The 16,692-nt window shown below is 33.6% G+C and overlaps 1 protein-coding gene across 1 annotated transcript in view; it reads left to right on the plus strand.

The window, feature by feature from the left end:
* Positions 1-403: 403 nt before the first annotated feature.
* The window catches only part of LOC148280848 (voltage-dependent calcium channel type A subunit alpha-1-like), a gene marked incomplete at its 3' end in the record, with an annotated part of 161,573 nt that continues 145,284 nt past the window's right edge, over positions 404-16,692 (plus strand). The window contains exons 1-2 of the mRNA XM_088227692.1: positions 404-539; positions 12,454-12,586. Coding sequence (XP_088083818.1) covers positions 460-539; positions 12,454-12,586 — 213 coding nt within the window. The remainder of the gene's footprint in view (positions 540-12,453; positions 12,587-16,692) is intronic.

Here is a 16,692-nt window from a genome sequence, read left to right on the forward strand (position 1 = left end):
ATAAAATAACAGCCGGTTTAGCGCAAAAAAACGACTTTTTCGAAGCAGAAGTAGTATCGATTTTTTAAAAAACATATTATGCATTCCGAGCAATCCAATAGGCAACTTTTTAGACCCGAAAATTCGGAGGAGAAAACTATCGACCCACCCTACTGTACATGCTTTTACATGTATGGAGACTAAAAATAACTGTTAACTGCGTGATTATTGTAACAAGATAACTCGATATAGCGTATAGAATGGCAATGCTTTGAGTTCCTTATGAAACTCTCGGCGCGAATCGGTTAATCATGGTTAGGACACTGAAAATAGGATCTGAACTAGAAATAATGGCATCAATACCGGAGCATAAAAGTTCTTTTGCAAAAAAATTAAGATGGACTGTGGTTATTTTGCAGGTTGGCCGCGGCGCAGGAGGCGGCGCAGGCAGGGGCGGCGCCGCGGGCGGCAGGTGACGCGATGGGCGGCCCGCACGCGCCCGCCGCCCCCGGGGGGCCCAGCTCGCTCTTCCTGCTGTCAGACAAGAACCCCATCCGAAGGTACGTACCAACACTTCAGGTAAAATGATGGCTCAGTAGTACCAACAATATGTAGAGCTCTTCATTATTGCGTTGCGACCGATCGAAGCAAAGTTTTCAGCCAAAACCGAAACGGAATTTTGGCTTATAAAAGGTTCGAGGGTGGAATGCAGCAATTAAAAAACAATCAGCCTTTTGAGCGCTGTTGGAAAAATGTATGGAAGAATACTGAATAAAAGAGTAAGAAAAGTTACTAAGGATAGAGAGTGGGATATTCAGAGCGGTTTTATGAATGGAAGAGGATGTATGGGTCAAATATTTGCTTTGCGAAACATGACAGAAAAATTTCTGGCTAAAGTCCAAAAGCTTTCTGTGCATTTGTCGATCTGCAAGAAGCGTTTGATAGAGTTGACAGAGAAAAATTATGGAAGGGGTTATCGGAGTATGGAGTGAGCGGAAATCTGACACGAGCTATTGCTTCTCTGTATAAAGACGGCACAGCCTGTGTTAGAGTAAATGGATCATTCACATCGTGGTTTGACATTCATAAAGGAGTCAAGCGGGGATGTGTGATTTTACCATGGCTGTTTAACGTGTATATGAATAACTGCATGAAACGACTGAAAGGCTTAAGAATGGGAGCAAACATGGGTGATTTAAATGTCAACTGTCTTTTGTATGCTAATGATGCCGTGCTTCTTGCTATCAACAAAGAAGAACTAAAAGTCTTGGTAACAAAGGTCTACGATGTATGCAAGGGAAGCGATTTGCTGATGAATGTCGATAAATCGAATGTGATGGTTTTTGAAAAAATTAAAGTATGACTAAATGTGAAATCAAACAGGTAGAGGAATTTGTGTATCCTGGAAGTGTGCTTACTAGGGATGGAATGACTGAGAAAGATATTAAAAGGAGGGTGTGTGCCGGGAACGGAGTGAACAGTGCACGTAAATCAACTTTGGCAAATAAATGTTTGTCGCAAAAGGCAAAATTATCAGTTCCCAATGGAGTCCTGTTCCCGACCCTGATGTATGGGGAACTAAGTATGGACTTGGAAAAACAGGGATGAAAGTAGGCTGAATGCTTTCGAAATGCGATCTTTCAGACAAATGTGTGGTAAAACTATGCATGATAGATGCACAAATGTTAAGATTCGTACATTATGTAAGGCTCAGATAAGCACTATCAACAAAATCAAGAAAGAGGCTCTGCGCTGGTTTGGACATGTAGAGCAAATGTACATCGAAAGAACGGCTAAGAATATTTACAACGCGAATGTTGATGAATGCAGAAATAGAGGAAGACCAAGAAAGACATGGCATGACCAAATCTAACAAATACTTGAAGATGGACATGTCAAAATCCAGAATAATCGGCGCGCGTGCATGAGAAGATGTATGAATGTAGAGGAAGTGAGATCTGTATGCAAACAGTGATGCGGCGTTCAATCATCTCTGCCTCCACTCCGTGTAAACGCGTTTGTTGCTGTTGTTGTATTTATTTGATGAATATAAACGCCCGGAGGGTTTTTACAAGTATAGTACATAGATAAAATATATTAAGTAAGAAATAAAATATACCATTTGCTACATTCAAATACATATTTCAACATATAACTAGTAAAAATATAAAAATGACATGATATCCATAAATGTTGTAAAAAATTTAAACAAATCAATATTCCTTGTAAGAAAAACTTTTTTTTTTCTACGCTAGTAAAAAAATAAAAAAACCTAGGTTTAACTATAATACACAGTTGTAGGTAAAAAAGATAATGTGTATTCATTATTATTTAAATTTTTTGCATTACATAATCATTGTAGGTATATTTCTGACCGTTCCTGCTTTTAGTTATATTTATTAATTCATTGCTTTTAATTTTAGGTAATATAATTATAAATTACTATCAATATAAATCTCTACCAAAAAGCCACAAAAAGTAGCTAAGTGGGATTTTAATTGTTTAAAATAAAATGTTGGTTTTGATGTTGGTGAATCAATAAGAGAAATAAAAAAACAACGCCAGGGCCGGATCTTTTTCTCTGTCGTTCCTCGGTTCTGAGGGTCGTGATCGTCGGTACTCTGATCAGCCATTCCATTGCCAATGCGTCTCCACCCTTCACGGCTATGCGCCCTCTCCACAGCTCCACATAGAGTCGCCCGTGACATTGTTTTACCCTGGTCGATCCATCGAGCTGCAGTTCTGCCTCTGCTTCTTCGTCCTGGCTCCCTGCCGTGATTATTATTTGCTCCAGATTTTCTGGGTCACGTCTGGCTACGTGTCCGAAGAACTGCAGAATACGTTGGCAGCATATGGCTGATAATGGAACTATCACGTTGAGTTCCTCCAGTGTGGAGACATTTGTACTTCTGGGCCCCGTTTACAATGGGAAGTTAAGATTTATCTTCAACATATTACAACAGGAACGATGAACACACAGAGAAGGTAATATAGAAGTCTAGCCATCTACAGGACTTATGACCTGTCAGTGGCTACTTTACACACTGAGTAATATTCACCATTCTGCCCATATTTGAACATCTATATTCCTTAAATTCTTTCACCTGTTGATGTTTTTGAAGTTTATTTATTATTTATTTATTACCATTATATTACATACACAAAATTATAATTTATACAAAGTTGCTTTGACTGCCTAACTAGGGTTATTTACCCCGTTCTAAGACAGTTAAAAAAAATAAAAAAAACAGTAATTAATATATAGAAACAGTTATAAAGATAGAGGAAAAAGTGAAAAACAAAGTAAAAAATGGAGTTAAAACATGGTAAAAAATGTAGTAAAAACATATTAAAAATGTTAAAGAGCTGAAACCTTTATTTATGCGGGTGAGATTCGCGTAATTGAACTATTTCCCCTACATATTCAGCAACGCCTGAAAAATTTTTTTTTTCAATTTCCATACTTCTTCAAGGACCGGGTGGATTTATCAACAATATTTTGAGATTGTCCAAATCTTTAGGTCCAGATCATAAGCCCTGTAGATGCCTAAATTTCAATGTTACATTCTTTAAAGTGTTCTTCATCTCTGTTGTAATATGTTAATATCAACATCTCCCAAGGGAGTGGAATCCAGTTCTTGTCCACAAAAATTTGTACAAACTCAAAATATTGTTAATTTATCTTCAATTTCATCTACCAAGTAAAATTAAGTATTTTGTATGAAAAGCAGAATATGCACACATTTTTTCTCTTCTTAACATGTTCAATTATAGGTTACCTACGAAGATGCTTTAAATATTCATGCAAATATACTCATTTTCGTACACAAACATCGGTTTTTCTTTATAGACAGTCAAAGATAACTCTGTTAACTTCATATTGTAATCGGGGGCCTGGCTGTCCATGGGATTCTCAGCATTCGATGCCATCGCCACATCTCAAAGGCTATTCTCTATTCTCTCCTGGGGTGGTGATCTGGATATTCTCTACACCCTAGAGAGTGATTAATTCCCTAGCACATTATTACTCTGAGGCCCTAGCAGGGGCGAATCGTCAAAATGCACAACGTACCATTGTAATTGACTTTCGATAATAATGTTTTATAGTAAACTAGCGGACCCGCCAGAAGTTGTCCTGTCCGAAAGTTGGCTTACCTGCTATTAGCTTGGAAAAATACTTTTCATTAATAAGTTGTAATTGTTTGTGATGAAATTCCAAAACTAAAAATTAAAATATTAAGATATTTCATTAAAGTAGGTACCTAGGATTTTGTTTATGGTTGAATTCCAAAACATACAACAAATATATTTTCAAATGTGGCATTCTTTTTGCAAACGTCAAACTCCGGTCGTCTCGCCAACAAAGGGGTGTATTTATGTAGGAATACGATTTTTTTTAAATGTATTGAATTCAATTTTATTTTAGTGTTACCAAAAATCCAATAAAAAGAAATAAACGGGTAGAAATTATAAGGAATTAAAGGAAAGAATCTGATTGAGATCCACAAAAAACAAATGCTGTTTGTAAACATTCAAAAACAAATTTTTTTTACACAAAAAACAACATCATTCCATTTTTTTGCAAATGCATTCTCCCCGAATGCAGCCCTGGTAGATCGATGAATAAAACATTTTTCTCCTAACTTCTCTTTTACATATTCGATTTAAGATTTATAATATCTACGAACACGCACAGCGCAAAGATCTATATTTTTCTGAAAACCGCACGTAAATCGGTTAAGCCGTTTAGGAGGAGTACGGTTATATCACACGTACAGAGGAATTATACATACATAGTAAATATGTTTATGCGAAAATAAATAAAATGATAGTTATTTGTCACTGGTGCTCGTTGTGTTCAGGAGACCCCCCACTACCAATCAGTGTTACCAACTTTTAGAAAAAAAATCTCACTGCACGAGAGCCAAACAGTACTTTTAATTTCTGGATATGCCTCGTATTATCCTATTTCTCTCACTTTCCCACATTCTTCTTTCTACTTAAAAATTTTATTAATAATATAAGTAAAAGTTGACGCGAGTAAAAGGGTTCTGATGATGAGGTTGTAGCCTCGAAACCAACCGACGCACAATGGGGCGAACATCCCTTATCCTAAAATTCAATAATTTTAAAACCAATAAAACAAAATATTTGGACGAAATATTACTCAAAAAAAAACATTTCTGTTATTTAATTCTTAGTATGAATAATTATTGGTCAGCAAAAATACACTTTTTTGGATACACTTTTTTGGATCTGAACTATAACAAGAGAGTGTAAAAAGCGTCTTCATTTGTTGATGACCGTGAATAGTTTCTTGCGTGGTGCAGGCAATAATACATGTTTCTTGCTTCTCGAGCAACTTCTGAAAGCTGTCCCACTGGCAGTAAATATTGACGTTTAACAGTATTTTCTTCATGTATTAGGACCTTTTGTACAGAAGCAGGCACGTACCATTCGTACTTTTGTACATGATATTATAAGTTCCTCTATTACTCCAGTTATATTTGCGCTACATGTGAAATTAAAAAAAAACCTCCTTGCAGTATTCCCATCGTTGGAATTACTACTTCCTTGACGAGGTTTGCCAATAATTATTCTTAGCTCTCAGAAATTTTTTATACTTTTGCTTTCTTTATTTATTTTTCGTTTTGGTTTTCCTCGCACCAAAATAATTATTTTTTGAATTTTAAATTATAAGATTTTTGAAAAATACATTGCATAGATTTGATCCAGCAGTGTAATGTTGAAAGACGAAATCTGTGAGCTTCTTGTCTGTCTTCTTTAGTTCTGACGAGTTTCAGATTTTTAATTTCAGTAGGTTTCGCTAAACATATTGTACATCCTGATGAAGATGGAGTGTCTGTCAAAACTTGTCTTATTTGGCCGTCAATCATAGTCAAAAACATAAGGTACCTTACAAAAGTAGTAGCATGTTCAGAAATAACCACCTGCGTAGGAAGAAGCACTAAAATTTCATGTTCTATTCCCGAAATAACTTCGCGTGTTTTTGGTGTTTCTTTAGTAAACTCAATTGATATTGGAAGGCAGTATCTATTAGATGGTGGTGTTTGATTTTCCCATATCACTAGCTCATTGTGAGAGTCCATCAACTTGAGAGGAACTAAAGAGGCAACACAAAGATTAGCATCTGAAATAAGTTCACTTTTACTAGTTAAAATTTGTTTGTACTCTGCCTGTCCTAACAATCCATCACACCGCCTTTTTATGTATGGTTTAATTTCTAAAGTATCTGATATATTTTTTGGATTTAGGTAGTTGAGGGTGGGTTGGAGCTCCTACCCCAGTTAAAGATTGACAGAGAAGACACGAGGTTGCTGTTTGATGTTTATTTGTTACATGGCGAATAAATTATAAATTATGTCGGACGAGTGTTACGTCGATGATGGGTTGAAGAGACTGCTCTTGAATTACATGCTAGAACTGTGTGACGTCGCGCGTCGTCTCTTTATAGACCACGTCCCTTTGTTATTAATTTCTTCATGGTAGGGACAATGTAAATGTACTGCAGAATAATGCTCCCAGTTTAACGTACAATACTGTAAGAGTTGCAATATGCGTGTGTATTGGATTCGATAAAAAATTATGACATTGCATCGTCGGTCATTGGTCTACTTCAGGTGAACTAATTTAACACGTGTGTGTCATTGGCTATGGACTATGGAACCTACATATTGATAGAGTCGATCTTAAGAATTCTTTTTACATTGTGGGTAAGAAGGCTGTATCTATATCTGTAACAGTGATACCACCAAGATAGCATTTCGATTTTGCTTCCGATATTATTTTATAAGATTGGAGTACTTTACGTATTTTACAATCAAGAACATAATAAAAAATGGTGTCTGTCTCTTTTGTTGTATTGTTTATGTCGTCGGTTATTGAATAACAAATTATTTATTATCAATAATCAAAACAATTATTTGTAAGATAACATTTGGTGACCCATATTTAGACTCACCGCGAATAAAAATAATCACAATTTTGTGGCTAAAATTGATTTAATTTGAATGAAACAATATTTTGAGTTTGTACAAATTTTTGTAGACAAGGACTGTATACAACTCCCTGGGGAGCCGGTTATATTAACATATAACAACAGAGATCAAGAACATTTTAGAGAAGGAAATATAGAAGTTTAGACATCTACAGGGCTTATGACCGGTCATTGGCTGGTTTGAGTGGCCACTTTACTGACTGTGTAACATTCACCATTCGCATGGGCGAATAATTTGGATTTTAACATCTTTATCCCTTCAATTCTTTCATTTGTTGATGTTTGTGAAGTTAAAGAGCTGAAACGTTTATTTATGCGGGTAAGATTCGTGTAATTGAATTATTTCACTTACATACTAGGCAACGAATGAAAAATTTATTTTTTAATTTCTTTACTTCTTCGTGGACCAGATGGATTTATCAACAATGTTTTGAGTTTGTCCAAATTTTTGTAGACAAGGACTGGATTCAACTCCTTGGGGAGCTGTTAATATTAACATATGACAACTGAGACATTTTCAGGCGTTGCCTAGTGTGTAGGTGAAATAAATAAATAACACGAATCTCACCCTCAATTTAACCATCCAATGATCATAAGCCCTGTAGATGCCTAGACTTCTATGTTTATTTATTTTATTTATTTATTTAACTTTTGTACATAATGTTATTTTTACATTGGCGGGCTTATTGCCAAATGGCAATTTCTTCCAACCAACCAATAAAATAAAAGTTTCATTTTTATAATTCAAGTTACAGAACATATTCAATAGAAAAAGAAAAAAAGATTAAAAAGTTAAAAATATATAAAAATAGAAATAAACATATTTATTTATAAATTACCTTAAATCAAAACTATTACTCAATGGGAAAAAGGAAAAAAGCGGAAAGAGGAAAAAGGAAAGGAGGAGAGATTAAGGAAGAGAAAAATATGTTACCTTCTCTAAAATGTTCTTCATCTCTGTTATAATATGTTAATTTATATTGTAATTAAATATTGAGCTTGTCGAAAATAAGTTATTTATTTATCAATAAAAAAAATATATAATTTTTTTTTTATCGATTTTTCAAAAATAAAATGTTATTGCATCCATTCATTTTTGGGGTGCATTTCTTTTTCTAAAATATATATTTTTTTTAATTGGCTCAATTATGCGCACTATTTTATTTATGTTCCTCAATAAAAACTTCTTGCTGACAATAAAAATCATTATATCAACTTTCGGCGAAATTCGCTAGTAACTAAAAATTTAATGAAAGTATGTTTTTAAAAATATTTTAAGTTATGAGTTAAAAAATTTGTAACAAAAAAATATTTTGCTGCATTATACGAGGGTTTGAAATTTCATTTAAAATTACTTAATAAACAATTATTTAAAAACATCCAACTTTAAGGTGTTATGGTTTATTAATGTAACAATATATAAAGTAACAAAATAACATAGAAAAATGTTTGCTACCCACTTCAATCAAATTTAAATAGATTGAATAACTGGTGTATCTATAATTATTTGTTTTTTAATGTTGACAAATGTAAACTATTATATTTTTGAAGAAATAAATCTCAACAACATTCAACTGGAAAAAGTCATAGAGATTCTAGATCATGGTGTCATATTTGATGAAAAACTTGAATTCAAAAGCCACATTAACCACATTACTTCTAAAAGTATGAAAACGTTGGGTTTCATTCTTAGAACCATAAAGGATTTTGAATCAGTTAAAATAATGAAACTCTGGTATATATCCTTGGTTAGAAGCCAATTAGAGTGCAACTCTACTATATGGTCCCCCTTTTACAAAATACATATAAATAATGTTGAAAGAGTCCAACGAAAACTTTTAAGATTTATTAATTTTAAACTGCATATTCCTATAGAACAAATCAACATGTTTTCGTTAAATTTTTTAATTTACCTACACTGGAGGATCGCTGGAAAATAACTGACCTAATATTTTTATATAAAATCATTAATTCTAAATTCGATTGTTGCGAACTCCTGGATTTAATAAACATTAATATACCAATACGTAGAACCAGACAAAATAGTCTATATTATTGTCACCTTTCTCAAACCAACTATCTTTGTCACTCACCAATACCGCGTATACACAGACTACGAAACAAATGTACCTCTCATATCGACATTTTTAACTCGAGTCAAATCATCTCCTTTTAAATATTTTATAATGTTATATAGTAACGATTGACGGATTATTTGCAAAAGCTATTTATGCTAATGATCTGGTGTTTATTCATTTTATATTTTATATATCTTTTGTATGCTGACATACATACATGTATATATGTATATTTATTGTTATTTTTCTTTTTATACGCATGTTTAAATATTGTTTTAAAATTTTTGTTTAAATAACCAACTATTTTTTTTGTATATTTTATATTGTGCAAGGCACTTGTGCCGTATAATAATAAATAAATATACAAAATTGCTATTTTTTTCATAAAAAAATAGTTTTAGCATTATGAATCAATGTTTATTTCAATTCTACAATATTAGACAAGTTTTTGACAAAATTGAATTTTAAGTCGATTCTAGTCCGGCCGCCCGGTAGTGCGACAGGACGAATAACTGAACATTAAAGTGGTTTATATAAATGCGTAAATTAATCACGAACGAAATTGATCGTGGTGTTTGAAACAGTAAAATAACGCCCTAATTTAAATCCGGTAGTGCTTTTGACTCTTCTAATTTTAGACCAATCTTTGTTGTATCCAAATTTAGTAAAATTTACGAAAACAAAAATTCAAAATAACTTCAAAAACACTTTTTGCTTAATGATTTATTACATAAAAAACGATTCGGTTTTACACAGGGTTGATCGACAACCTATGCTAGTGTTGCGCAAATTAAAGTTACATTACTTTAGATAGTAAACTCTCCTATCGTGAACACATTGATAATATTGTAAACAAATCTCTTAAACTTCTCGGTTTTATCAATAGAATGACGACGGACTTCAAAAATATTAATACCATCAAAACTCTTTACTGCTCACTAGTTCGACCCCATCTAGAATACGCATCTCCAATTTGGTCTCCATTCTACAGGACTTATATTGACCATATCGAGTCTGTCCAACACCGTTTTCTAAATAAATTAAAGTGGCATGGTTGCTCGGATTACAAAAGGGTAATTATTCCTATTTTGAAATAGAACAATCCTTAGTCTGTCTTCATTGGAGAGACATAGATTTGAGATGGACCTAATATGCATATTCAAAATACTTAAATGCGATAAGTGATGTCCCATCACTGTTGCAATCAATTTATTTTTATGTTATTTTTATCCTGCATTAAATCTTATTTCTTCATCATACTTAAGTGATAGAATCTAGAAGGTGTATGTAGCTATTACACGATCTCAAGGATCAACTATTACAACGGGTGTACCACAAGGTTCCATATTATGACCTTTTCTATTCCTCGTCTATATTAATGACTTACCTCATCTTGTCAATAAAAATCAAGAGATTGTATTATTTGCAGAGGGTACATCGATTCTTCTCAAAGTAAAACGACACCAATCTGCTATTGGTGACATCAAAAATGCTCTCTCCATGGTGTTGAATTGGTTTAATTTCAACAATTTATTATTAAAAGAAAAAAATACTAAATGTATAAGATTTGTGACAGCAATGGAATGTCAGACACTATGTAAAGTGTAAAACTTGAATACAAAGAACTGGATTTTGTGGATACTACTGTATTTTTGGGCATAAAATTTAATGCTAAGCTTCGACGGGGTCCACATATAGCTGGTTTATCGAACAGACTTAGTTCTGCAGCCTACGGTATTAAAAAGATTCGACATCTTACTGATATAGAAACAGCTAGTTACTTCCACAGAGCTGTGTCTTACGGTATACTGCTGTGGTGAAATGCCCCAGGTATTGATTCTGGTTTTGTGCTGCAGAAGAGAGCTGTTCGAGCAATTTACAATATGAATCCCAGATAATCACTAAGAGACAAGTTTAAAGAAATCAATATATTGGGAGTCACGTGTCCATATATTCATGAAAACTTGATCTTGAGATAAAAATATTGATGATTTTGAGAAGAACAGAGATTTCCATAGGTTCGACTTGAGAAATAAAGATATGCTAGTTGTGCCCACTACTAGACTGCAAAGCATTGATAATTCTTTTGCCTCAAATTGCATATTATTGTACAAGTTACCTCTTGAAATTCCGGCTTTGCCAACAAAAATATTTTTTTTTAATTGTCAAGTAGGTACTGGCTGTTTAGAAAGAGCTACTATAGAGTCGAAGAATTTTAGCAGGACAAGACAGCTTGGCATTAGATTCCTGTTTATTAATATTAGTTTGTTGATTTGATTTTTTTTTTGTTTTACGTATTTATTACAGCAATATACAAGTAATTATTCATACAACAAATTAATTCAGTAGTAAAAGTAAATATACATATTTTTTTATTTTTGCTCTTGGTTCATCTAAACTGCCTAACTAGGGATAGCTTCCCCGTTCTAAGGCAGTTAATTACGTATTTTATAATGATATTTAAAAGTATTTACAGTTTTATCATAATGTGTGCTTTTTCAGTCTTAAAGTTAAACAATGAATATCCAGAGAAAACATAAATAATACCAAAATCTCTATATCCTAAGTCCTAAGTCATTACTAGTAAAACAAGCAACCAGCCTTCGTCCTTTTACATCAGACAACAAATTCTCTGACTCCCTCCGACCAATATGGATTAAGAATGCAGTCAACACCTTCCTCAGCCTGGCAATCCCATCACATTTCCACGAAACTGGGATAAGGTTTTATATATTTGCTGCCTTTGAGCCAAAAAAGTATTAACTCCTCTCTGCGGAATCAGATCCTTATTGGAGTGTCTAGTATTATGAACATGACAAACCCTTGCGTATTTTTTCCTGTTGAGATTTATTTATTATTCTTTAGGTTTAATTTACTAATTGTTGTTGAATATGTGGTTGTAATTTGTTGAAGTTTATAAGAGCTTGTTCAGAAAGGGCGAGTTCGCTGCGATTCTCTCGCGTAATACGCGCGACCATTGCGTCCAGAAGGAGCGTACCAAAGCACGAGCATTTAGGGAAGAATTGAGTAAGTAAAAAACATGGAGTTGAACGAAGCGCACTTAATATGCGCACACGCTCTGGAGTTCGCGCGTCAACTGGACGCAACGAAGCGTCTCTAGTATCTCGACTCGCGCGGAATACGCGCGAATCAAGCGCGAGTCGAGAGTCTGGCGTAGTGCACGCGATTTACGCGCGTATTTTGAATTCTATGTATTGGCGCCTAGTGTCTCGCCAACGCGCGAATGAATTCGCGCGAAACGTTTCGCGGCGAATCCGCCCCTTCTGGACAAGCTTGAATCCCATGTAAAGAATATACTAAACTAAACTAAAGTAATATGTGTAGAATGATTGTTAATGATTAGTTTTCTGTGTGCAGGTATACGCGGTTCATAATAGAGTGGCCGCCGTTCGAGTACGCCGTGCTGCTGACTATTATCGCCAACTGCGTGGTGCTCGCGTTAGAGGAGCACTTGCCGCACGGCGACAAAACCATCCTGGCGCAGAAGCTGGTAACTATTTTTCTAATTTATTTACTCGTACGATTATGTATTGTCAAAAAACCTAGAATGTATCCTAATGTATCTACATGCGTGTATGTATATATATATGTGTATATATGTATTTATATATATATATAAGTCTTTATATATATGTATGTATGTGTATGCATGTATATATGTGTATGTGTGTATGTGTATGTGTGTATGTAAATGTATCAAAATGTGTTTATGAGTAAGTTTATATTTTACTAGTTTGTGCTTTCTATTAACGTGTAAACCTTTTATCATGTATTAAATTGTAATTGCCTAGCTTGGAACGGGGTATGTACCCTTGTTAGCTGAACAAAGTGAACCTAAAATTGTGTTAATAAGAAAATGTTTAAATAAATAAATAAATATCCATCCAAGTAATATTTCCTTTCTAAGCTGTTCTGATGCAGTTGGAATTATGCATCTTTTCTTGCGGTTAGCGGTCAGCGTCCTGGCGGACGACGCTCTACAAAGCCAAAGTTAGCCAATTAGATCGGCAGTCTCTTTATTTTAAGCCCAACGCCCTGTATTTACTGCCGGCTACTATATATTTTTGGCAAGATAAAAACGAATGCAACTCCCGAATAAAAAAAAATATATTTTTACAATAATTGTGTTTATTTGATGAATTTTCATTTGTATAATTTATATTTTAATCTTAACATATAATTATTTATTTGACACTGTCTTCTTTGGAATTTTATTATTGATTATTTATACCTTGCTTTTCTGGATTGTTATTCTATAGCATCACATGTCATTATAATTTAATTCAATAATTTTGACTGTGTATTTTTTATTGTTAATTATTATGACTTAACACGGGCACAGCCTAAAAAGCCTAAACAAGTTTAATCATATTTAAACGAGTGTAATTTTGAATGAATAAATCAATTCTGTTCGTTGCAATTGAGGATTGTTTTTTTCAAAGCACGCTATTCGCCCCATATGTTGATTTGATTTTTTTTTAATTTAAAGCCAATATCGAAACACATCGATTAATTAAAACAAATTAACCATATTAAAAAATATCAAAGTCTTTTCGTTTTTTTTAAAACACTAAATTTTATTGTGTATATTTATCGCAAATTTCAACATTGTTTTATGGGTGCTAATGAAATATAAAATAAATTTATTAGTTATTTATAAATTATAAATTCGATTACCTCGAGGCTAAGCTGCAAGATATTATTTTTTAAACAAAGATTGTTCACGCGATTTGACGCGAATCACAAAAAAAACCCCTCCTGAAAAATTATGTTTCCAGCAAATGTCGAGTTTTGAAAAAACAATCCTCAATTTATGCATACCTTTTTCGGATTTCTTTCATAAATGATAAATGTTCTTTTTATATTTTAATAGAAAAAAAAACATGAAGCAAAATACAAAGAGATGTTTTCAGTATGCCCAAATATTTGTAAACATACTGGCTTTTACTCCCTAGGGAATTATTACAGCAAGGATGATTTGCAACAAATTGTCTCTAGAATGTATGATGTATGCCTGGAGAGCGAATTGGCAATAAACGAAAGTAATTCAAAAGTGATGGTATTTGAAAGGGATAGTGAGGTTACTGACTGCATAATAAATGTAAACAACGAATGTCTCGAGCAAGTAGAAGAATTTGTGTATCTGGGAAGCATGTTTTCAAGGGATGAAAGAGTAGAAAAAGATGTTGAAAGGAGAGTGAATGCGGGCAACAAAATGAACGGAGCACTAAGCTCAGTAATTGCCAATAAAAATATGTTAATCGAAGCTAAACTGGCAGTGCACAACGGAGTTTTAGTTCCAACACTTATGTATGGAAGTGAAACATGGAACTGGCAGAGGAAGGATGAAAGCCGAGTGAACGCGGTTGAAATGCGATCTCTTAGACGAATGTGTGGGAAATCAATGTATGACGGGGTTAAGAATGATGAAATAAGGCGAGAGCGTAAATCTGAGTCAAGTATAATTATACTTAATAAGATTAAGAAAGGGTCTCTGAGATGGTTTGGTCACGTAGAACGAATGGACGACGAAAGAATGGTAAAACAAGTATATATGGCAAAAATGAACGGTAACGTGAGACGAGAACGACCAAGGAAGACGTGGCATGATCAGATAAACCAAAATCTCTAATCTGGTCATGTCAAAAGCAGACAGAACTGAAGGGCATGTATGACAAGAATGTGGAAGAAGCTAGGAATGTATGCCAGGAAAGATGTGTGTAGCAGTCCATTCTCTCTGCCTACCCCTACGAAGAAATGGCGTGATGGTAGTCGTAGGGAATTATTAAAATCTAAATTTATTGCAACAGAAAGCGAAAACAGTTTTGAGAAGGAAATCTTTGTTAATTTAAATTCATTTACTGGTTTAAGTGTTGACATTTCCTCGACGTATTTTTATTTAAATAAATGAGAAATATTTGCGTTCTTATGATTTACCCAAATATTTCAATTTCGAGGGCCATTTTCAACGAGTTGTAAATAACTGGCTTTTGTATTGGGAATGGGGTTCGCACCTCGGACCTCTGATTCGTGTCTGCGACACTAGCCACGGGACCACAGCTCTGCAATAATGATACAGTAAAATGACCTTTTCAATTAATTTGCTATTGATTTGTGCTGATACCCGGATATCCACGCTCACTGGCGTGTTATCTATCAATAAACAAACAAAAATCCATACAGCATGTAGGGAAATTTACGTCACGTATAGTAGAACCCTTCGTGACGTCAAAGCGACGTCACGACTCGTGAGCGTTTTGTTGGGTGATAAAATATCAAAAGTTGAAGCGTCAACGATATTTTATGTTGTTCAAATGTTTGTGGACAAGAACTGGGTTTCACCTCTAGATAGATATCCAGATTAACGTATATTGCAACAAAAATGTGGGATATTTTTCAATTTAGGAGAAGAGACTTTTTTAAGTTACTTTACACACTGTGTTTTAAAGCGAATTCGCTTCATTAGTATGGTGCCTTCAGTATAATGTATGAACAGTATTAATCGTATCGAGATCATTCGAATTTATAGGAAGCCTGTAGCTTAATCACAAATTACTATCGACGTGCTAATAGGCGACGTGATAACAATTTCTTACCATGGTTGTTTATCGTATTCGCAATCACAACGCAACATCCGTGAACGTATTAAATGTCAAAATATTTACGTTTCGCGACGTATAATCCTGCTGCGCAATCACATATTTCAATTTCACCGGTGTAAATATGGAAAATATTCAACAACTGCTATTTTTATTCATTTATTTATTATTTTTTATAGTTTTTTCGCCAATGAATTGTATTTATATACGAGGAAAACAAAAAACAAACCGACATGAGCTTAGAGATTACACACGCGTTGACTTATGATTGCGATAACTTAAGCATGTTCATTGTGATAGCTTAAATGCTTAGCATCTTTTAAAACACGTCGATGATTAATTCGTGATTGAACTACTGGAATATCGTTTTAGAAACTTTGAAAATGATTGCGGCGAATCTTTGATTGAATTTAATATATAATCATTACAAAAAAGGAGTCTTACATGTGATTTAATTTTTATTTTTAATATTAGATTTTGAAATTAGCTTTTCAAATAATAGATTGATTTACAAAATATCAAAATATATACTGGGTCTTTTTTTATTTTTTACATGTACGTCTTATAAATGAATTTGAGGTTTAATTATTTATACAAGTTGGTAAATAAAAAAAGGAATTTAATCTGGTATTGCGAAGACGATAATGGAAGCAGATATTTTGTAACAGGTGATTAATCTTTTATTTAAAAAGCTAATTTAAAAATGTAATTTTGAAAAAAAAAATGATATCACATGTAAGACGCCTTTTTTGTTATGATTATGTATTACATTTAATCAAAGATTTTCCCTCTCTGTTGCATCAAATTTAGATCCAAATAGCTCCCTAGTGAGAAAATCCAGCCTGTCTGCAAAAATTTGGTCATACTCAAAACGTGTTTTTTATGTGTAGAGGGTTCTCTTTTTAAATGTCAAAAAAACTCACAGACTCGAACATGTCTTGCGCTACGTGGACGGTGTAATGAAAAATTCCGTAACTTCAAAAAAGAAACATAATTT

The sequence above is a fragment of the Micrasema longulum genome, unplaced genomic scaffold, assembly GCF_059751315.1.
Source record: "Micrasema longulum isolate JH-2025_06_02 unplaced genomic scaffold, ASM5975131v1 h1tg000526l, whole genome shotgun sequence".
Taxonomy (NCBI): domain Eukaryota; kingdom Metazoa; phylum Arthropoda; class Insecta; order Trichoptera; family Brachycentridae; genus Micrasema; species Micrasema longulum.